The following is a 24,387-nucleotide window of genomic DNA, read 5'->3' as shown; positions in this document are numbered from 1 at the left end:
GGGTCATCCTCCACTGCTTTCCCAGGCCATAAAGAAAGCAGGATCAGAAGAGGAGAAGCTGGGACATGAACTGGTATCCATGTGGGATGCCAGTGCCACAGGCGCAGGCTTAACCTACCCACAGCACTGGCCCCATAAGCTACGTTTTAATCATTATGTCAAATGTCCGCCCTAATTTCATATTTACTGAATTAAGAAAGCAGGAAAGTTGATTTTAGAAAAAAAAAGTCTTCTTATACAGTATTCAGGAGAAAAACAGATTTGTTTCCTTCAAATACAACCATCTTCAAATATACGCCACTTCCTGATATATTCAAGGCTATTTTAAATTTTTTTATTTTTTAAGGCTATTGTTTTTATCAAAATGTCAAGTTGTCTTTCAGGTTCAAAGGGAAGAAAAACTTCAAATTCCTCTGTATAAGAACCTCAAGTGACATAGTAGGCTAAGCCTCCACCTGCAGCACCGGCATCCCATATAGGTGCCAGTTCGTGTCTCAGCTGCTCCATTTCTGATCCAGCTCCCTGCTAATGGCCTGGAAAAGCAGTGGAAGGTGGCCCAAGTGCTTGGGCTGCTGCACCAACGTGGGATCGGCCCAGCTCTGGCCGTTGTGGCCACTTGTGGAGTGAACCAGTGATGGAAGATCTCTCTCTCTCTCTCTCTCTCTGTCTCCCCCTCTCTCTGTAGCTCAGCCTATCAAATAAATAAATATAAATCTAAAAGAGAACCTAGGGAAGAGAGGCAAGTAATGACAATGTTCTCTTGAGGCAGAAATAATGGAACATAAATTGTCCAAAAAACAGTATATTTGATAAGAAAGAAATGTTATAAAACTGAGAACAAGCAAAATATTAAGAGGCACAACTTGTTCTGAGGCTCATACACTGAAATAGATAAAACTCTGAAAACACTTCAGTGATCTGAAACATTTATATACTAAGTCATGAGTATCTGTTTTCTTTCTCCCACAGTGGAAAATATCATATAACTGACATCTTATTTATAACTGCATTTTCTTAAAAAGAACATTATTTCAAAAGTTAACTCATGCCAGCATATATACAAAAATAATAACATTACCATGACTGGGTGAGAAAACATCATCTACAGAATTCAGACACAACACTGGAATTCCTACAGATTTCAGTCGGAGGTTGGGACTAGCATCGGTGTAATAATCATCTATTGTCCGGTATCCAAACATGACTGAGGTGAATCGTTTATCAAACTCTCTGATGGATTTAGCCTGAAAAATGAAAATAAATTGTATCTATTCTTGGAATCCCAAAAAAGAAGTAAAAAGAACATAGTGAGTTTCTGCCTACCTTCATGACATGATCCATATCAATCTGTTTTACAAACATGTGTCGGTGCCTAGAAAAAAAGAATTTCAAAAATAAAAATCGAGGTCATTCTTACCTCAGTCAGACCAAAGATACATAATAATAACTAAACCATCTAAAACAGGGCATAATGTTGGTACTCAATAAATATTTGCTTCATCAAACACAGCAGGAGTTGTATACTGATGTTTGTTCTAAAGGCATTTTTATAGTATTTTTTTAACCAAGGAAGAATGATCCACTTCTGTAATAGTAAAAATAAACATGTTATTTTATAATAACCTGTACCTATACACTGCTGCTAATAATAACCAATTTGATCAAAGAGGTCTTACTTTAGACTGAGAAATTACCTGAAGACACATTTAAAAATTATATTTATTTTCCAGGAGCCAGGAGTTTCTTCCAGGTCTCTCATGTGGGTGGCAGGGGCCCAAGCACTTGGGCCATCTTCCACTGCTTTTCCCATGCCATTATCAGGGTGCTGGATGAGAAGTGGAACAGCTGGGACATAAACCTGTGCCAGTACGGGATGCTGGTGTTGCAGGCAGTGGCTTTACCCACTATCCCTACACCACAAGACCAGGCACAGAAGACATTATTTTTAACTGCTATATTAAAGAACAGAATTTGTACTTTTACCTGCTTTTAAAATATCAGTCATTCTTGTTGTATAACTGATATTTTGATTCAAATCCCTCTTTAGTTTTTTGCCTTTGACCTCCACCTCATTAGCCACTTGAGTACTTACTGTTCTGATGGTTTGTTATATTTTTAGCAATATAGGTAGAACATACTTAATGCAAAAATCTGAAACCTTGTGAGCACTGACATGACAGCACAAATGGAAAATTCCACACCGATCTCACAGGACGGGATGCAGTCAACATGCACAAAATCATTAAAAATCGTTGTATAAAATTATGTTCAGATTGCATACTTAAGGTATATATGAAACATAAATGAATTCTGTGTTCAGATTTAGGTCCCATCCTCAACATATCTCACTACATACATGAAAATATCCGAAATATGAAATCCAAAACACTTTTGGTCTTCAGCATTTCAGATAAGGGATACTCAGCCTGTATTTATCAACAATATTTGTATTTTCACAAACAGGTTAAGTTTAAATCCAATGTTCAATGTCGATTTTCAGTATAAAAGTCATATTCAGAGGCCAGCATTGTGGCGTAGCAGGTTAAGATGCTGCTTGTGTAGGGCCAATGCTGTGGCCTAGTGGGTTAAGCCTCTGCCTATAGTGCCAGAATCCCATATGGGTGCCGTATCCCGGCTGCTACACTTCTGATCCAGCTCACTGCTGTGGCCTGGGTCTCCTGGCTTCGGATTGACCAAGCTCCAGCCGTTGTGACCATCTGGGGAGTGACCAGAGGATGGAAAACCTTTCTCTCTGTCTCTCCCTCTCTCCATCTGCACTCTAAATAAATAAATAAAAGCTTTTAAAAAAAGATGCCGCTTGTGATTTAAGCATCCCATATGGGCACTGGTTTCTGTCCCGGTTGCTTCATTTTTATTTATTTTTTTATTTTTTTGACAGGCAGAATGGACAGTGAGAGAGAGAGACAGAGAGAAAGGTCTTCCTTTGCCGTTGGTTCACCCTCCAATGGCCACCGTGGCCAGCGCGCTGCGGCCGGCGCACCGCGCTGACCCGATGGCAGGAGCCAGGAGCCAGGTGCTTTTCCTGGTCTCCCATGGGGTGCAGGGCCCAAGCACCTGGGCCATCCTCCACTGCACTCCCTGGCCACAGCAGAGGGCTGGCCTGGAAGAGGGGCAACCGGGACAGAATCCGGCGCCCCGACCGGGACTAGAACCCGGTGTGCCGGCGCCGCTAGGCGGAGGATTAGCCTAGTCAGCCGCGGCGCCGGCCCTGATTGCTTCATTTTCAATCTGGCTCCCTACTAATGGCCTGGGAAAAGCAGCAGCAGATGACCCAAGTGCTTGGGCCCCTGCCACTCACATGGGAGACCTGGATGAAACTCCTGGCTCCTGGTTTCGACCTGGCCCAGCCCCAGCCATTGCAGCCATCTGGGGAGTGAGCCATCTGCTGATGGAAGACCTCTCACTCTTTTTCTCTCTCCACCACCATAATACTTTCAACTAAATAAATCTTTAAAGAGAAAAGTCATATACAAATTAACTGCATTTTTATTTAGAGTTATATTTAAGTTGCGCAATTCACTTAAAAGTGCATGGTAACAATCATAAAAAAAGGAAATATCTATGTTCTTTGCTGAGATGAACTTTACTGCACAAAGAATTCTGGAAAAATTAATACACAGATTGTGATAATGTAAGAACTTATAGGAGGGGCTGGTGCTGTGGTGCAGTGGGTTAAAGCCCCAGCCTGAAGTGCTGGCATCCCACATGGGCAATGGTTTGAGTCCCAGCTGCTCCACTTCCTATCCAGCTCCTTGCTAATGCTTCTGGAAAGCAGCAGAGGATGGCCCAAGTCCTTGGGGCCCTGCACCCACGTGGGAGACCCGCAAGAATCTCCTGGCTTCAGATTGGCTCAGCTCTGGGTGTTGTGGCCATCTGGGGAGTGAACAGCAGATGGAAGACCTCTCTTTCTGCCTCTCTACCTCTCTCTGTAATTCTTTAAAAAAGACAGAATAAATCTTAAAAAAGAAAGAACTATGGGAACTGAGAATTTCCAAGTGAACTGCATTCGCCCATCTCTGACACACTGGGCTTGTAGGCATGTGCTTAAGGGGCTCGTATTATTCTGCACTGAAAACACTTGTTCATAGTTACAGTTATGAAAGAAGTTGGTACTGATAAAATTAGCAGCAAGTGGAGAACAGAGAAATAGTCCCAAATGTTGCCTGACACATTACACAGTAATGTTTTTAAGTCTTTAAGAATAATTTAGAAGAATGATTCAGAACAGTGACATTCAAAGTGGGAGCACATAGCTCATGGGTGATACAAGACAATCCACTGGGAACAGAAAGAAAATGACAATAATTATTTTTATCTCTATTTTTAGCTTGCACTTTACATTTTAAATTTTGTATGCATTACAATTTACAGTATAGAGAATATTTTAGAACAGTAGTAGTTGAATATAATGTATAAATAAATACATATTGGCAGTGTTATGCTTTAAAATATTTTATGATGGGGCATGTATTCTAAAAAGTTTGGAGGGAAAAGATTTCACAGATGACTCACTTATTAACTGAAGACTGCAGACAGGTGGTCAAATAGTAATTAAAAAGCAGCCAGTTGAGTGGTTTCTCCAATGACTCTGAACAAGCAAAAGTATTCCAACCAACTGAGAAAGTTGCAGCTGCCATCAAAGGAGTTTTGGTCCCAATTTTGCCCAGGTAATTTAGGAGCAGCATTCTAAAACAAGGAGAAAGAGGACGTTTGGTGATTCACTTGCTACATAATCCAAGGCAGATAACTTCTAGTGGTGGGCCTCATATTAACTATAGAGAGGAAAAAGATACACCAACGTTTAAGTCTTTTAGCTCGGAAAAGCACCCAAGTATCTTCGTTCTTTCCTGATGTTCATCCATGTGTTTATTTCACTTGCAGTTGACTCAACTTTGAATGGGACAAATCACACAATTATTCCTTTTTTTAAATTTTTATTTAATGAATATAAATTTCCAAAGTACAGCTTATGGATTACAATGGCTCCCCCCCCCCATAACTTCCCTCCCACCGCAACCCTCCCCTTTCCCACTCCCTCTCCCCTTCCATTCACATCAAGATTCATTTTCAATTCTCTTTATAGACAGAAGATCAGTTTAGTATACATTAAGTAAAGATTTCAACAGTTTGCACCCACATAGAAACACAAAGTGAAAAATACTGTTTGAGTACTAGTTATAGCATTAAACCACAATGTACAGCACATTAAGGACAGAGATCCTACATGGGGAGTAAGTGCACAGTGACTCCTGTTGTTGACTTAACAAATTGACACTCTTATTTATGGCATCAGTAATCTCCCTAGGCTCCAGTCATGAGTTGCCAAGGCTATGGAAGCCTTTTGAGTTCACTGACTCTTATCATATTTAGACAAGGTCATAGTCAAAGTGGAAGTTCTCTCCTCCCTTCAGAGAAAGGTACCTCCTTCTTTGATGACCTGTTCTTTCCACTGGGATCTCACTCGCGGAGATCCTTCTTTGATGACCTGTTCTTTCCACTGGGATCTCACTCGTGGAGATCTTTCATTTAGGGTTTTTTTTTTTTTTTTGGCCAGAGTGTCTTGGCTTTCCATGCCTGAAATATTCTCATGGGCTTTTCAGCCGGATCTGAATGCCTTAAGGGCTGATTTTGAGGCCAGAGTGCTGTTTAGAACATCTGCCATTCTATGAGTCTGCTGTGTATCCCACTTCCCATGTTGGATTGTTCTCTCCCTTTTTTGTTCTATTGGTTAGTATTTTCAGATACTAGTCTTGTTTATGTGATCCCTTTGACTCTTAGTCCTATCATTGTGATCAATTGTGAACAGAAATTGATCACTGGGACTAGTGAGATGGCATTGGTACATGCCACCTTGATGGGATTGAATTGGAATCCCCTGTATGTTTCTAACTCTACTGTTTGGGGCAAGTCAGCTTGAGCATGTCTCAAATACACAATTATTCCTTGCATACTTGTATGGATCCTTCTAAGAAGTAAATAATGAGAGAAATTCATCCTGAGAATGTTTTCAACTGTGGCTGTGGGTTGGAATCACCTGGAGAGGCTGCAAAGCCACTACTGATATCTGGGGTAGACCCCTGAGATTCTGAGACAACTGCCCTGGGTGGCCATACGAGTCACCTGGGCCCGCTTGCACCCAACGGCAAGGGCTGGAAGCGGCACTCAGGAGTGGGAAGATCCAGGGGTAGACAAACCCATGTAGCTGTAGGTGGTTCTTGTTGGTTACTCAGCAGCAAAATAATATTACCCTCAAGAAAGGCTCAAAAGATTTAATTTTATCACCTAAAGAAAAAAAAAATCCTAAGGGGGGGAAAAAAAAAGGAGGAAGCTGTAGAAAGAATCCATGGATGGGGCCGGTGCCTGCAGTGCCAGCATCCCATATGGGCACCAGTTTGAGTCCTGGCTGCTCTACTTCTGATCCAGCTCTCTGCTATGTCTTGGGAAAGAAGTAGAAGATGGTCCAAGTCCGTGGGCCCCTGCACCCACGTGGGAGACCAGAAGGAAGCTCCTGGCTCCTGGCTTCAGATTGGCTCAGCTCCAGCCATTGCAGTCATCTGGGAAGTGAACCAATGGATGGAAGTCCTCTCTCTCTCTGCCTCTGCCTCTGCCTCTCTGTAACTCTGTCTTTCAAATAAATAAATCTTAAAAATAAATAAATAAATAAATAAAAAGAAAGAACCCATGGATTAAGAGATACTGTAAAATCAAAGAAACACAAACACTGACTTTATATTTGATGATATTTAGGAATGACTTAATTATGTTCAGGTGAGATAACAGTATTAGGCCTTTGCTTTTTCTTGTTGTTTAAAAGATACTCTACCTTTTGGAGATACCAACTGTAATAACAATAAATAACATCTGAGATTTAGTTCACAATAATTAGAATGGAGGGCTGTTTAGCCTAGAGTTTAACATGCCCACAGCCCTTATCAGAAAGCCTGGTTTCAATACTGGCCTCTGGCTTCTGATTCCAGTTTCCTGCAACTTCAGACCCTGGGAGGCAGTGGTGATGGCTCAAATAGTTAGGTCCTGTGGGATACCTGGACTGAGTTCCCAGCTCCCGGCTTTGGAACGCCCTCGTCTCAGCCATTGTAGGCAGTTGGAGAGGGAACCAGCAAATAAGAGCACTCACCTCTCAAATGAATAAATAAAATAACCAGAGTTGGGAGTGAATGGGGGAGGCGGGTGACACTGATGGAACAAGTGTATCCATGCGTTGTTAATTATTGAAGCTGCGTGATGAGTCCATGGGGACTATTCCTGTCTTTTTTTTTTTTTTTTTTTTTGACAGGCAGAGTTAGTGAGAGAGACAGAGAGACAGGTCTTCCTTCCGTTGGTTACCCCCCAAATAGCTGCTATTGCCGGCGCGCTGCACCGATCCAAAGCCAGCAGCCAGGTGCTTCTCCTGATCTCCCATGCGGGGGCAGGGCCCAAGCACTTGGGCCATCCTCCACTGCCCTCCTGGGCCACAGCAGAGAGCTGGCCTGGAAGAGGAGCAACCAGGACAGAATCCGGCACCCCGACCAGGACTAGAACCTGGGGTGCCGGCGCCGCAGGCAGAGGATTAGCCTAGTAAGCCGCGGCGCCGGCCTATTCCTGTCTTTTATATACATACACAGTTACAGTCCTCCTTCAGGATCCATATGGGATTGGTTCCAGGATGCCACTCAGATGCCAACATCTGCGGGTACATAGAACTAACTACACACTTTCTTCCATATACTTTTTTTTTTTTTTTTTTTTTTTTGACAGGCAGAGTGGACAGTGAGAGAGAGAGAGACAGAGAGAAAGGTCTTCCTTTGCTGTTGGTTCACCCTCCAATGGCCGCCGCGGCCGGCGCGCTGCGGCCGGCGCACCGCACTGATCCGATGGCAGGAGCCAGGTGCTTCTCCTGGTCTCCCATGCGGGTGCAGGGCCCAAGGACCTGGGCCATCCTCCACTGCCTTCCCAGGCCACAGCAGAGAGCTGGCCTGAAAGAGGGGCAACCAGGACAGAATCTGGCGCCCCGACCGGGACTAGAACCTGGTGTGCCGGCGCTGCAAGGCGGAGGATTAGCCTATTGAGCCACAGCGCCGGCCACTTTCTTCCATATATTTTAAAATTCAGAGGTGGGGAACGTCCAGCCCACAGGCCATTTAAGGCCCACAGAAATCATTTGGTCTGGTCCTGCCAAGGCAACTGCAGGCAGGACTTGAAATTCAATAAATCTATAGCAGGACAATTTTAAGCTGATAATTTTGTATGGCCTATGAGTAATGTTATAAATGTCCAAAGGGCCCTTGATAGGAAAAGGTTTCCCACCCCCGCATCACCTCTAGATTCCTTAGAATATCTAATACAATGCAGATGCCATGTGCATGGCTGTTATACTTACTGTTTAAGGAAAACTGACAAAAAAAAAAAAAACCCTCTGTGCATGATGCAGTTATTTTTCCTTGGGTATTTTCTCCTCCCTCTCCACTTTTTGCATATAGAAAGGATATTTTATTACTTTAAGTTATAGAACACAAACTTTTATATTTCCATTAAAATTTATTTATTTGAAAGAGAGAGGGAGAAGTAAGGGTAGAAGGAAAGGGGAAGGGACAGAAGGAGGGAGGGAGGGAGAAAGAGGAAAGGAAAGGGGGTGGGAAGAGGGAGAGCACCCATCTGCTGGTTCAATTTCCAAATGTTCTCCGGGCTGAAACTAGGTTGATTTGAAACCAGGAGTAGGAACTCTGATCCCACAGGGTTGGGGGGAGGAGCCCAATTACTTGAGCTGCCATCATTGCCTCCCAGGGTCTGCAGGAGCAGAAGTTGGGGTCAGGAGCCAAAGATGTGTATTGAATCTAAGTACTCTGCTATGGGGCACAGGTGTCTTAACTAATAAGCTAAACACTCACCCCCATTTCCACTTTTCAAAACAGAAATTTACCCTTCACAATGGGGCCTGGGTACAAATGAAGTATTTAATCCTAATCAACTAACTTTTAGGACAAAGTACCTCTTTAATGACAAAGTGTCCGTGTCAATTGTTTCTTAATGGATTTTTTAAAAGATTTATTTATTTGGGGCTGGTGCTGTGGTCTAGTGGGTTAAGTTATAGCCTGCAGCACTGGCATTCCATATGGGCACTGGTTCGAGTCCTGGTTGCTCCACTTTTGATCCAGCTCCCTGCTAATGCACCTGGGAAACCAGGAGATGGCCTAGGTCCTTGGGCTCATGCACCCGCATTGTAGACCCGGAAGAAACTCCTGGTTCCTGGCTTCTGCCTGGCCCAGCCCTGGCCTTGCAGCCATTTGGAGAGTGAAGCAGTGGATGGAAGACTTCTCTCTCAGTCTCTCCCTCTCTTTCTCTGTAACTCTGCCTTTCAAAATAAGTAAAACAATTTTTAAAAAAAATTATTTATTTGAGATGGAGAGTTGGGGGGGGTGGAGAGAAGAAAGAGAGAGTGAGCTTGATTTTCCATCCACTGGTTCACTCTCCAAATGCCTGCAATAGCTAGGGCAGTGCCAGGTTGAAGCCAGAAGCCTGGAACTCCATCCATGTCTCCCACATGGATGACAGGGATAAAAGTACTTGGGGCATCTTCCACTCCTTTGCCAGGCACATTAGGAAGAAGCTGGATTGGAAGCAGAGCAGCTGGGACTTGAATTGGCACACCAGTATGGGATGCTGTCGTTATAAGTTGCAGCTTATTTCATTGTACCACAATGTCAGCTCCCAATGTTAAATGTTTTATGTACAAAATAAAGATTCATAAACATTTTGGTAATTTTTTTAAACTTTCCTACCACACCTTAAGAGCAGTGGGAATATTTCTGATCCTCAGTTGGTTAAAGCCATGGATGCAGAACTCAGGAATATGGAGGGTTGATTATATTTGGAATTTCCTATGGTTTTAATTTATTTAATTTTAATATTTATTTATTTGAGAAGCAGAGAGACACCCAGAGAGAGAATGCTCCCATCTGTTGGTTCACTCTGCAAACTCCTGCAGTGCTCCCTGACTGGGTCTGAGGCTGGGAGTGAGGAACGCCATCCACATCTCCCACGTGGGTGGCAGGAACCCAGCTACCTGAGCTGTCACTGCTGCTTCCCAGGATTTGCATTATCAGGAACCTGGAGTCAGGGAGCAGATACTGAACTCAGGCACTCCAATATGGGATATGGGCATCTTTTTTAAATGAATGAATGAATTTAATTTCAAGAACAAAAGAGAGACAGATGGAGAAAGAGAACGAGTGAGCACCCATTGTCCCACTGTTGGTTCACTCCCCAAATGCTCATAATCACCAGAGCTGGGCTAGGGCCAAAGCCAGAGTGAGAAACTTAACCCACCCATTAGGGTGGTGAGAACCCAACCACTTAAGCCACCACTGCTGCTCCCAGGGCCTCCATCAGCAGTTAGCTGCAGTCAGGAGCGGAACCAGGCATCAAACCCAGGCACTCTGATACAGCACATGCATGTCCTAACTTGTATCTTAATCACTGTGCAAAACACCTGTCCCTCTGCATTTTTTTAAAAATATTTATTTATTTATTTGAAAGGCAGAGTGACAGAGAGAGGGGCAGATTTTCCTTCTGCTGTTTCACTCAAATGGCTGCAATGGCCAGGGCAGGGCCAGGCTGAAGCCAGGAGCCTGGAACTTCATCCAGGTCTTCCACATGGATGCAGGAGCCCAAGTACTTGGGCCACACATTGCTGCTTTCCCAAGCACATTAGCAAGGAGCTGGATCAAGAATGGAGCAGCTGGGATTCAAACCAGCACCCATATGGGATGCTGGCTTCACAGGCTGTGAGACTCAATCCACTGTGCCACTGTGCCACAATGTCCCCCCCCCACCCCCACCCCCGGCCGCATACTTTTAGGCTTTGTTTAGCCACTCACTGGGAGACTGGAATCTGATTGAGTCTAGAATGACATGGACTCCCTGTCTAGAGTCAGTCTGGGTTCAAAGCTGGCTCCCGGGATCACGGGCCTGGGGTTCCCCCCAGCCCAAGGGGTCCTAGACATAAGGATCTTCCACAGGCTGTGCTTTTGTGTTGCATCTTGGGAAGAAAGCTGTCAAGTGTCTGCAGGAATGGTCACAGCACCAGGCAACTAGAAAGAGTGCTTCCTTCAAGCAATTTACAAGACATTAACATTCAACCAGCTGTGAAGGCTAACGGTCAAGTTTTGCCTCCAGGCACCAGGGCTTTAAGGCTGCACAAATTGGCATTTCCCAGCAGCTTCTGAAGACAAAATCTGGGCTTGCTAATGTAAGGCCTGGCCTTTAAAAAATCAGTCAAGAATTTATATGATTAAGGGGGAAAATTCAATTCCCTCCCTGCCCTTTAAGGTACATATTATGGAGCAAAGGAAATAGAAGCTAAATTCTGTCCACTAAGCACAGATGAGAGAGCTGCCTGGGTTTTCTGCCTTGGTTGCGAATTTTTCCTTTACTAGGTCAAGTCAGACCTTCCATGCTAATGTAAGAAATGTATTCTTCTCTTCTCAGTTTTATGTTTTATCAGTATCTAAAAAGCTGTGGTTAAAATCTAATTTTTTCTGTTTAATGGTATATACTCCTAAGATGTTTTGAAACTGAAATGACAGATAAATCAATTATAAAATCAAGAAAAAAAGCATAATTTTCTATCTCAAGTGTATGCTGATTTTAAAAAATAGTTTGGACAATGGTTCAAGGAATCTAAAGCACAGTAAAATGCCAGATAAGAATTTTGTATTTCCTTAAGTTCACTATCACTGGAACACAAATATATAAACAATTATTAGTAGACATAGCCTAAATATAAACACAGTAAATACGAGTTCCAAATAAGCCCCAATGTAATGACAAACAGAACAAAGGATAATAATATTCACACACATCAAACAGTAGCTGGAGTAGGGGATTAACAACAGAATTTCAGTTTCTAGGAGAACATTCCACAGTAGGTCCACTTGCCCAGCAACAAAACAAAACAAAGCAAAACAAAACACTACCTAGGGAAACCCAACTTTGAAGGCTACTGCAGTTGGAGACAGCAAGCAATTATTATTTCTGCGGTGAATGTCATACTACAAGTTCAGTCTCCTGGCAAAGAGGGCCTCGGGGAATCAGAGGTCAAAATGGCGCCACAGAGGGAGGCAAGTCAGCTTCGGGGCACTGAGACAAGCTTTTAGGATCAGAAAACCCAACGACCCTGCAGAAGTGCTTGTCTCCTTCCCATCACAGAGACTGGCAGTCAAGGAAAATACGACTATTCACCCGAATTAATTCTTCCGGTTCATTCATTCATCCGCATGTGATCAAATAGGATAAAAATCAACTACTTACTTTAAAATATCTATGTAGCTCACTTAGAGTACTCTGAAAGAGACAGCAGTAAGGTCACTTCTGTTTGAAATTTCAGAAAAGGAAAACCTTACCCTCCCATGGAAACTCCTGCTGCCAGGAAAGGCGCAGAAGGGTACAGGCTGTGCACATGGTGGATAACCGTCTCCAAGTCTTCCGTGTTTGCACAACAGTAAGTCCGTGGCGTCTGGAAGCGGCGAGAAATAAAGCACAAAAATTAAAATGTGAGACTGATATGTAATATGCAGAAATGTAAAAAAGAGCAAGAAGTCATAAGTATGTAAGGACTAAGAATAACAATAATTTGTCATTTTCATATCCTGCAATGCGCATATTTGCTAAAGCCAACATGATTCGGGGTGGCACTAACGAAATGATTCTGAACATGTAAACAATGGGAGGAGACCAACACGGACACACTCCCACTAAAGAGATAAGAATCATACTCAAATCTGTCTGTAGTGTCACAAGGACAACTGATTTGCGAAGAGAACGTGGAGAATTATTTTTTTATAGGGAAAAAAAACTTATTTTAATGCCCACGAAAAGCCAAAATAATCCTTTATTGAAAAATAAGCCAGGACTGGCGCCGTGGCTCAGTAGGCTAATCCTCCGCCTGCGGCGCCGGCACACCGGGTTCTAGTCCCGGTCGGGGCGCTGGATTCTGTCCTGGTTGCTCCTCTTCCAGTCTAGCTCTTTGCTATGGCCCGGGAGTGCAGTGGAGGATGGCCCAAGTGCTTGGGCCCTGCACCCACATGGGAGACCAGGAGAAGCACCTGGCTCCTGCCTTCGGATCAGCGCAATGTGCCGGCCGTGGCGGCCATTGGAGGGTGAACCAACGGCAAAGGAAGACCTTTCTCTCTGTCTCGTTCTCTCACTGTCCACTCTGCCTGTCAAAAAAAAAAAAAAAAAAAAAAAAGAGAGAGAGAAAAACAAGCCAGCAGAAAAAGCAAAAGCAAATAAGCAAAAAATTCTTTTCCAGTACTGCTACAGAAGTTCTAACTTGCTCACTTCTAACTGGGGAACTGTTTTTTCCACCCTGTGTGCCATTTGCCAGGGAAGGATGGTTTAGGGCTGCATGGCTCCAGATGAATAAGGCAATATACAGTGTGATTTATTAACGAAATATTTTATTTTATAATAGCATATCCACATAGCCCCAGTGGTGCCACACTGCAACAGACACTTAAAATGTTAAATTCCATAAAGCTGATGATGCCTCAATACATAATGCACTAGAACAATCGGTTTTCATGTGCACTTCATCAATAAGGGCTCTGTTTATAGCAGAAAAGCATCACAGATGTTCCATTTGAGTTCTGGGAGCAGGGAGCTGCAGACCTCTCGGAGAATATATGTGAGAGCATGCATCTGAATAAAGTTTCTGTGTGACAAAATAACCAAAACTTAGTAACAAGGGGAAGAAGCTGATGACATTAATAAATCTAGAAACTAGTCATCCGCACCACCCAATTTTAATATTCCAAAAAACCAAGATCACACTAGGAAGTTTATGTATCACTCACTGATCACCCACGAGTAGTTGGAGAAAATCAGTTTTCAATGATTTGTCCAATTAAACTCATCCCTAGTATTACTTGTTACCTAGTATCCTCTTTTTGAAATCTACAAATATGAAATGCTCCCAATGACAATTGATAACCTGACAGTATTTAGAATAAGTAACATTTATTGAGTAAATTATTATCTACAAAACACTGAGGAAGTTCCTATTACTACATCGATTTTATAAATGAGGAAACTGAATTTAAAGAGGTTAAACAACTTCCACAATATCTTAATAGTTAGTAAGTAACTACTAAGTTGAGATACTTATAAAGAACAGTATTTTCTGTCATGGTCATTCATAGCAATTGCTGCAAGAACACACTCATTCAGATTTTATTATATGTAAGTCACACTGCACAGCTTTAAAATTTCTGAATGATTTATCTGTACCTCCATGTTTATTGAAGCTCAATTTACAATAGCTAAGATATGGAATCAATTCAGATGTCCATCAACTAACTGATGACTGGGTCAAGAAATTATGGTATACATACACTATGGAATACGACTCAGTCATAAAAAATAATCAAATCCTGTCTTTTGCAACAAAATGGATGTAACTAGAAACCATTATATTTAAAGAAATAAGCCAGTCCCAAAAAGACCTGTTTTCCCTGATCTGTGATAACTAATAGAGTACCAAAAACATACAGTATAGGAGTGAAATTGGCATTTTGAGCTTCAGTGATTGTTTAGAGCCCTGGCTCCTACTGTTGAGAAACAGTGGTTTTTTTTTTTTTCATACTATTTGTTGAATTCATTACTTAGTGTGGGGTTAATTTTATGAGTATAAAGTATATCATTATAAAGATTCAGAGAAGGAATAGGAGAGGAAGGAGGAGAAAGGGTGGGAGTGGAGGTGGGAGGGAGTCTAGGGTGGGAAGTATCACTATGTTCCTGAATCTGTATACATGAAATTTATATACCTTAAGTAAATTTTGTAAATGTAAAAAAATTAATACTATTGTATGTGAATTATATCTCAATAAAACTGTTTTAAAAAATTTCTGGGGGCTGGTGCTGTGGCATAGTGGATACTGCCTGCAGTGCCAGCAGCATCCCATATGGGTGCCGGTTTGAGTCTCAGCTGTTCCACTTCCGATCCAGCTCTCTGATATGGCCTGGAAAGCAGTGAAGATGGCCCAAGTCCTTGGGCCCCTGCACCCACGTGGGAGACCCAGAAGAAGCTGCTGGATCATGGCTTCAGATCGGCACAGCTCTGACCGTAGCGGGCAATTGAGCAGTGAACCAGTGGTTGGAAAACCTGTCTCTCTCTCTACCTCTCCTTCTCTCTGTGCAACTCTGACTTTCAAATAAATAAATAAATAAATATTTTTAAAAATTTCTGAATGATTTGAATAGACCCTGACATGTATTCCTATTAATAGGGTTTAAGTGAAGTATATGTGTGTGTGTGTGGACACACACACACACACACACACACAGAGGTTATAAGAAAAATGGGGCCGGCGCCGCGGCTCACTAGGCTAATCCTCCGCCTAGCGGCGCCGGCACACCGGGTTCTAGTCCCGGTCGGGGCGCCGGATTCTGTCCCGGTTGCCCCTCTTCCAGGCCAGCCCTCTGCTGTGGCCAGGGAGTGCAGTGGAGGATGGCCCAGGTGCTTGGGCCCTGCACCCCATGGGAGACCAGGAAAAGCACCTGGCTCCTGGCTCCTGCCATCGGATCAGCGCGGTGCGCCGGCCGCAGCGCGCCGGCCGCGGCGGCCATTGGAGGGTGAACCAACGGCAAAGGAAGACCTTTCTCTCTCTGTCTCTCTCTCTCACTGTCCACTCTGCCTGTCAAAAAAAAAAAAAAAAAAAAAAAAAGAAAAAAAAAGAAAAATGGCCTAGGGGAAATTCCCAGGATTGCAGAATCCTACTACCAGGGAGGCCCATAGATGTTACCTGGTTCCTTAATTACACAAAAAGAAACTGAAGTTCAGCAAGGTTGGGTAATTTGTCAAGGATCACAAATAGCTGAACTTGGATTATATGCCTATAATAAGTAAAGTAATTCTTGTAAAGCACTGGGTTTGCATGAAGTACACAGTAGACAAATAAGAATCGATTTTTTTTTTTTTCAAACAGATTACATTAAGATCGAAGTGAATAACACTCCAATGAAGGATTAGGGTTTTCTGGCACTGCCTTAGATGAAGCAATATACGATTTAACTTAGTAATCAAATTTTCCTTTCACAATAATAGATACCTTTAGCTCCAGCTGTGCTATGCTGCAACAGACACAATGTTAAAATGTTGGGAGCCAATTATGCCTTGCCTGATACATAATGATCCACTAGTGCGGCTCAGAAGTTACTAGAACTCAGACACTTAGCAAATCTAGAGCCTTCCAACACAGTCTGCCTCCTGATGGGTCTCCCCCAGCTACCATGATGACTATCCTGGCTCTGCTGCTGCTGGCTTTCCACTTCCTACCCAGTTCCTGTCCTTCCCACAGCTCCCATGTGTGTATTCATTCCCAGATGCTCTGCCTTAGGCCTGCACCTGCTCATTCTTTGGTCAATACCCAATTTTTGAAGATCTCATCCGTCTCCATACCTTCATCAACCATCTCTACGCAATGACCATTCCTAAGTGCCCACTCTCTAACTCATACCAAGCTCCTGGTTCCAGTCTTTATGTTCCAGAAGGCAGCATTCCTATAATGCTCCATCAGTCCTTCAAACTCTAAATGCTCAAAAGTAAACCTTTTTTTTCTCTTCAGGAAAACTCAATGCTTCCAAAATCCCATGTTTCTTTCTTTTTTATTTATTTATTTTTTAATTTTTTGACAGGCAGAGTGGACAGTGAGAGAGAGAGACAGAGAAAAAGGTCTTCCTTTGCCGTTGGTTCACCCTCCAATGGCCGCTGCGGCCGGCGCACCGCGCTGATCCGATGGCAGGAGCCAGGAGCCAGGTGCTTTTCCTGGTCTCCCATGGGGTGCAGGGCCCAAGCACCTGGGCCATCCTCCACTGCACTCCCTGGCCACAGCAGAGAGCTGGCCTGGAAGAGGGGCAACCGGGACAGAATCCGGCGCCCTGACCGGGACTAGAACCCGGTGTGCCGGCGCCGCTAGGCGGAGGATTAGCCTAGTGAGCTGCGGCGCCGGCCCAAAATCCCATGTTTCTATAGATGGCATTGAGGCAGGCCTTCCTAGTTTAAGCTGTAGGTGACACTGCCTCCTTCCCCCTTAACCACATAACTGACAACCTGCCCTGTCCTGTAGCTTCCTCCTCCTCAGTACCTCTTCCAGGAAACAGAGGCAAACTTTTTCTCCATTTGGGTAAAGGCCTGCTAAATTGGATTCTCTCGGAAGGGCCCACAGGCAAGCATGTGAGTGCATCCGTCCCGTCAGGAAGGTGGTATCAGAAGTGTCAGTGGGAGAGGACTTTTGCAAAGCAACCAAGACATGGCTTAAGATGCCTGCATCCCATACTGGAGGGCAGAGGTTCAAATCCCAGACAGCTCTGGATTCCAGCTTCCTGCTAATGCAGGCCCTGGGAAGCAGCAGGTGATGGCTCAAGTAGTTGGTTCTCTGCCACCCATATGAGAGACCTGGACTGAGCTCTAGGCTTCCACATCCTCCCAGCCAGTGCAGTCATTTTGGGAGTAAGTCAGCAGATGGGAGGTCTGTCTCCTTTTCTCTGACTCTCAAATAAATAAGTTGAAAAAGAAAGAAACTGTTACCAAAAAGTTTACAGCTGTGGGCACCAGGGACTCCGTGGGCCACTCCTGGGGACTGTACTGACTGCCGTGGCAAGTGAGGTAAGTTATTTGTCCACCAGTTCCCTGCAGCCACTGGTTGGCAGCTGCTCCTTGAGGAAGTCCACTCCCCAGGCACCTCTGGTCTGCCCTGAGCACAGGCCCAGCAGGTCCAGTGGCTGGGGAAGGGAGCTGGAAGCCCTGAGGTCCACCTGTATGGGAGTGGTAAGTGCCAAGTGGGTAAGGCATGGTGCCAGCTAACCCTGCAACAAGGCCTTTCCTCCTCAAATACACTGCTCGAGTAATCTCTCTATAAAAATGTATTCACTTATTTTCTTTTTATTTCAGAGGCAGAAAGAGCTCTCCCAGAGCTACAGGACGGGGCAGTTTGTCAGTTTTGTAGTTAAAGGAAAAGGAGAAGGCAGTTTCACACACAGCTTTAACTAGGAAGGCTTGCACCAGTGCACTCCCCAAATGCCCACAACCACACAACCAGCCAGGACTTGGATAGGCTAAAGCCAGGAGTTAGGGGCTCAATCTGGGTCTCCTACATGGGTGGCAGGGACCCAACTACTTGAGCCATCACTTGCTGCTTCCCTCCTCACCCCCAAGGGCACAGAAAAAAAATCTGGAATCGGAGTGGAGCTGGGACTCAAACTCAGGCACTCTGACAGAATGTGAGTATCCTAAATGGTGTCTTAACTGCTGCATCACATGCCTGCCCCTGGAAACAAATTTTAAAACTCACCCAGTTAATCAGGTAGCCTGACTCTCCCTAGCTATTCTGGGAGAAGATTAATTCACTAATCTGCAGTAGAAGCCATAACTCCGAATGCTTTTCTCTCTCAGGGCCAGCATTACCACCCATCCAATACTGAACCAGGCCATCTGGGACTTTAGTTTTTTGTCCAGTAAAATAAAAACTGAAAAAGACATGTTATTATTTCAGTTTTACATTTACCTTGCTGTAGTATCTGATAGTCATTAGGAGTTTGGAGTATTTCATTTCACACTCTTCTCTGAAGTAATCATGTGTACTCAAATATTTGATAATATGCTATTTCAATAAGCTCTGTGATGCTTGTGTACATGTGGCCCCCTAAAAATCAATAATTTTTTTATAATAGGACTAATTATATGTTCTTTAATCAGTCTCTACAATGTGATTTGTTTGTTTTCATCCCAATCCAGCACCCAGTGTACTGCCCAAGAAAACTGATCTGGTTTTTGGAATATGTTTATGAAATAAGGAGTCAGATAAAAGAAAAAGTATAGGCACATAAATCAAGCCAGCAATTTAAAGAACTAACATTTTGCCTCATCATGGGTAGACAATAAAATGATCAAGTGTCTAAATTCACCCAAGACCTTGCTAATTTTTTTTTTTAGACTAATCACAAAACAAAGAGCCCCAGGTAATACCTGGGCCAACTCAGAGGTCAAGGTAGCCTGAGTGTCACGTCCTGCAAATGCTGCAGCCGGCCGCATCTGTGCTCACACGGCCCTGCTCTACAAGGCACACCGAGAAGGGGGCAGTTTTGTTCACTGGCTTAGAGCAGGTCAGCCAGGCAGACAGGAGTTATTTTCAGTCCAAGCTCCTAGAGGCAAATCGCATGATCTCCCTCTGCAGCTGTGTTTGGGGCCAAACACGGCTTGCCTGGGTCAGGGAGACTGGGGACTGTTCTCCACGACACAGGGGTCAGTCCTGTCTGCACACGAGGCTCACTGAAGAACGCTTAAAAAAAAAAAAAAAAGCAACAACAAAATAAAAACACCTGCAGACCCCAGACTCCACCAGCCCAAAAGGGCCCAAACGTTCAGGAGGACAGCGTTCGGATTTTCTGAAGCTTCCCAGAGGATGCTGACGTGAGGCCAGGGTTGAGAACCACTGCTCCAAGGGAATAGAGGAATGGGGTGAGAGCTGAGCCAAGAGAGGTGGAAGCTGCAGCGACGAGAGAGGAAACACGTATCTAGTGAGACCTGGGAGAAGGGAAATCTCATGTATGGGGAAGTACTCCCAGATCTCTGATAGAAGCAAAGCTTTCTCAATTTCCTCGATTTAACCCCAAGGGCCAGAGGGTGGAGGAAGACAAGGAAGTAGATCAGCTAACAGTTTCTGGCAAAACCAAAAATAGACTCTCAGGTTCCTGAATGTATGTTGGAACCTTGACTTAAAATAGTTATCTACAGTCAATGTAGGTTCAGTGTCAGCCATGTTTTCCTTCCCCAATTCTGCATTGTAAAAATACTCTCATCTCTAGTTCTAGGGGACATCTTTCCCACTGCTGCTTAGCCTTCCTGCTGACAGCTCAGGGCACCTGGCCCAGAATCTGGTCCTTCATCTGGTCAGCATCTGTATCAGCTCAATAAACCTTTTGTTTCAGAGATCCTTTGGTCTGAAGCATTCTGGTTTAACATATCTCATACTTTACAGAATCAGCTGGCACATATTAAGTATTCAATAAATGGTAGCTACATTCAATTCTTATTGCTAAAACTCTTGTTACTTAGTTAAACATTCTTTGTCTTTTATTTTGAAAAGAATTTAAATACAGTAATGTATCACATAACAATGTTTCAGTCAATGATAAAGCACATATATGACAGTAGTCTCATAAGAGTATAATAGAGCTCAAAAATTTTGATTGCCTACTATTGTTATTAAACCTTTTCTAAGTTTATTTTATCTTTTTTTTTTTTTTTTTTTTTGACAGGCAGAGTTAGACAGTGAGAGAGAGAGAGAGAGAGAGAGAAAGGTTTTCCTTTTCCGTTGGTTCACCCCCTAAGTAGCCACTATGGCCGGCACGTTGTGGCCAGTGTGCCGCGCTGATCCAAAGCCAGGAGCCAGGTGCTTCCTCCTGGTCTCCCAAGCGGGTGCAGGGCCCAAGGACCTGGGCCATCCTCCACTGCACTCCCGGGCCACAGCAGAGAGCTGGACTGGAAGAGGGGTAACCGGGACAGAATCCGGCGCCCTGACCGGGACTAGAACCTGCGATACCGGTGCTGCAGGTGGAGGATTAGCCTAGTGAGCCATGGCGCCGGCCCTTTTCTAAGTTTAGATATGCTTAGGATACACAAATGCTTACCATTGTACACATGCCTACACTGCTCAGTACAGTAACACACCAAACAAGTCTGCTGTCTAGCAGTGCTGGGCTATACCATACAGCCTAGGTGTACAGTAGGCTGCATTATATAGCTTTGTTTATGTACACTCCATGATGTTTACACAATGACGGAACTGCCTAATGATGTATTTTTTTCTGAAGACTCATCATCATCAAGTGACCCATGACCATGCAGAGAAATGTGCAATCTTTTGTTTATCCACACTTGTCACAACTGATATTTCTGGACTGGAACCACTGATGTCAGGAGAAGATTCTCAAAGATTAAATGCATTCCACCCACATCTGGCTGAGACCCACCTTTCTGAGTTGTGATGGAAGTGAAGGGGGTTGGTGGTGTTATTCATGGAGCACTTAGGGAAAAAGCAGACTTGGATCAGACACAACAGGGAGGTACTGGATATGGGAGAGGAGGGTGTGAAGGTACAAGTTTAACAGCTGAACTTTGTCCTGGCTGGTGCTACCCTGTGTGCCCTAAGGGAGGCCCTTTAATCCTTTCCAAAAGCCTCCTCCAGGAAAGTGGGCATGAGAGGGAAGGGCTCCTTTTAGTCCTCCTACCACATCCACCGTCACAGAAAGCTAAGCTGAGAAAGCCTGGTAAGAAACATGAGCACATGTCTGTAAACTGACCACCCAAGGTAGCTGGGGTTGAGGGAAGAACCAAATAAAAGCTGTTCTCACTCAGCCTGACTTCACTAACCACCAGGGTTGAAAGATCAAGATCAAGATCAAGATACTGCACTATAAGGCTACGAATCAGCTTTATGACCTTGGTTGGTGACCCCAAGTCTCCAGAGCTGTCCTCATCTACGAAATGACAGTTTCAGGATCTGAGGACTTCTGAAAGCAGAGCCAGTAAAAATGCCAATCCGGGGGCAGGCATTTCGTGCAGTGGTTAACATGCAGCTAGGGCTGCCTGCATCCCATCTGACTGAGTTCAAATTCTGGCTCTGCTTCCCACCCTGCTTCCTGCTGATGCATGCCCTAGGAGGCAGCAGATAATGGCTCAAGTACTTGGGTCTCTGCCATTCAGGAGGGAGACCCAGAGTGAGTTCTGGACTCTGGCTTCTGCCTGGTCTATCCCTGCCTGAAAGAGAGAAAGAGAAGGAGATCCTCCAGTTGCTGGTTCACTCTCCAAATGCCTGCAACAGCAAGGACTGGGCCAGGCAGAAGCCAGGAGCTGGGTACTCAGTCTGGGTCTCTCAAATGGTGTGTCAGGAGCCCAAGTATTTGAGCCATTACTCTTGCCTCCCAGGGTAGCCATTAGCAGGAAGCTGGATCAGAAGCAGAGTCAGGACTTAAAACCCAGATGTCCAAAGCGCTATCTTAACTGCTATGCCAAATGTCTGCCCTGACATTTCTTTTTAACAAATTTTAACAAAAAACTTTTCTTTTTGACAAATTGATGGGATATAACTCATATCACATAATGCACCCATTTAAAGTATACAAGTCAATGGTTTTTAATATACTCAGAGTTGTATAATCCCAGAAAGAAACCTCCTACCATTGGCTGTCATCCCCTATCCCAAGCCCTAGGCAACCACTAATCTATATTACATCTCTATAGATTTGTTTATTTTGAATATTTCATATAAATGAAATCACAACATGGTCTGTTGTGTCTGACTTCTTTTAGTCAGCAAAATGTTTTATTTTTTTCCCAAAGAAACCTTTTATTTAATGAGTACAAATTTCATAAGTACAACTTTAGGAATACCTGCCATCCCACACCCACTCCTACCCCACCTCCTCCTCTCTCTCCCATTCCCTGTCCCATTCTCCATTAAGATTCATTTTTAATTAACTTTATACACGAAAGACCAACTCTATTCTAAGTAAAGATTTCAACAATTTAAACACACACAAACAAAACTGAGAAAAAGTTTTAAAGTTAATTCTCATAATACAACTCATTGAGGACAGAGGTCCTCCATGGGAAGTAAGTGCACAGTGATTCCTGCTGTTAATTTAACAATTAACACTCTCATGTATGATATCAGTGATCACCTGAGGCTCTTGACATGAACTGCTTAGGCTATGGAAGCCTTTTGAATCCACAATCTCTGACAGTATTTTTATTTATTTATTTATTTATTTGACAGGCAGAGTGGACAGTGAGAGAGAGAGACAGAGAGAAAAGTCTTCCTTTTGCTGTTGGTTCACCCTCCAATGGCTGCCGCGGCCTGCGCGCTGCGCTGATCCGATGGCAGGAGCCAGGTACTTCTCCTGGTCTCCCATGGGGTGCAGGACCCAAGCACTTGGGCCATCCTCCACTGCACTCCCTGGCCACAGCAGAGAGCTGGCCTGGAAGAGGGGCAACCGGGACAGAATCTGGCGCCCTGACCAGGACTAGAACCCGGTGTGCCGGCACCGCAAGGCGGAGAATTAGCCTAGTGAGCCGCGGCGCAGGCCCTGACAGTATTTAGACACGGCCATAAGCAAAGTGGAGTTCTCTCCTCCTTTCAGAGAAAAGTACATCCTTCTTTGATGGCCACTTCTTTCCACTGGGAGTCTTACAGAGATCCTCCATGTAGGATATTTTTTGCCACAATGTCTTGGCTTTCCATGCCTGAAATGCTCTTATGGGCTTTTCAGCCAGTCCAAATACCTTAAGGGCTGATTCGGAGGTCAGTGTGCTATTTAGAGCAATTGTCATTCTATGAGTCTGCTGTCAGCACAATGTTTTCAAAGTTCACATTGTAGCATGCAACAGTTCGTTCCTTTTTAGTGCAGAGTAATGTTCTGTGCTATGGACATACCATATTTTCTTTATCTATTCACCTGCTAATGGACACACAAATTGTTGCTACCTCTTGGCTATCATGAATCTGAATCCTGCTGTTATAAACATTTATATGTGTATAAATTTTTGTGAGGACATGCATTTCATTTCTGTTGCACTGGGTCACACAGTAATTCTATGCTTAACTTTCTGAGGAGCTGCCAGTCTATTTTCCAAAATAACTGGGAGTCTCTTCTTATTGGACCTAGGGACACAGAAGTCTGTGGGACTTTCCATACGAAAGCAAAGGGGTCATATGTAGTTTTTAACAAACTCAATTAGCTGAGTTCTTTATAAATTATTATTCCTAAACTAAGTTTATAAGGTAATAAATAGTATAGGAGGCCTGTGGGTAATCTGGATTACTGAACTCTTTTCCTTGAAAACCAATCTTCAGGGCTGAAGGAAAAGTCCCTTTTACTCTGAGGGATCCCTGAACCCTGCAAGCAGTATCTGAGGTTCAGCGTCAGGACTGAGGACAGGGCTGGCTGTCTCCCAAGAAGACCCTGGGAAGAAAGGCCTCTGACTTCCCATCAGTCCTCCAAGGACTAATGCAGGACACTTAGTAAATGGGGACAAAATGGTGGAGAAAATTCTGTCTTTCTTTGCAGGAGCCACAGTAATCCTTATAAATCCCAAGTACATCTTTAACATACTTCAGCAAAGCCTTTACTTTGCATTTCTTCTGCTCCTAGGAGAATTGCTTACCCTAAATTCCATTTCACCTTTATAAATTCTTTTGGGTTAATTTCAGTTAGAGATGGTTCCTTCCTGTGTGATCTTTGCTGACTCATCCTCTGTTCTTTTTTTATGCCTACTCTAAGGTCTTTCTTACTCTGAGTCTGAGCCACATTAAA

General features: G+C 43.9%; 1 protein-coding gene across 1 annotated transcript in view; it reads right to left on the bottom strand.

Moving 5' to 3' along the window:
• The window catches only part of ABHD3 (abhydrolase domain containing 3, phospholipase), a 58,855-nt gene that overhangs the window by 5,996 nt on the left and 28,472 nt on the right, over nt 1–24,387 (bottom strand). The window contains exons 5-8 of the mRNA XM_051852073.2: nt 12,420–12,532; nt 4,534–4,707; nt 1,324–1,372; nt 1,079–1,244 (exon numbers count right to left, since the gene is read on the bottom strand). Of these exons, the coding sequence (XP_051708033.1) occupies nt 1,079–1,244; nt 1,324–1,372; nt 4,534–4,707; nt 12,420–12,532 (502 nt within the window). The remainder of the gene's footprint in view (nt 1–1,078; nt 1,245–1,323; nt 1,373–4,533; nt 4,708–12,419; nt 12,533–24,387) is intronic.

This window comes from Oryctolagus cuniculus, chromosome 10 (assembly GCF_964237555.1).
Source record: "Oryctolagus cuniculus chromosome 10, mOryCun1.1, whole genome shotgun sequence".
Classification (NCBI taxonomy): domain Eukaryota; kingdom Metazoa; phylum Chordata; class Mammalia; order Lagomorpha; family Leporidae; genus Oryctolagus; species Oryctolagus cuniculus.
This window is presented reverse-complemented; position numbering and strand designations above follow the sequence as displayed.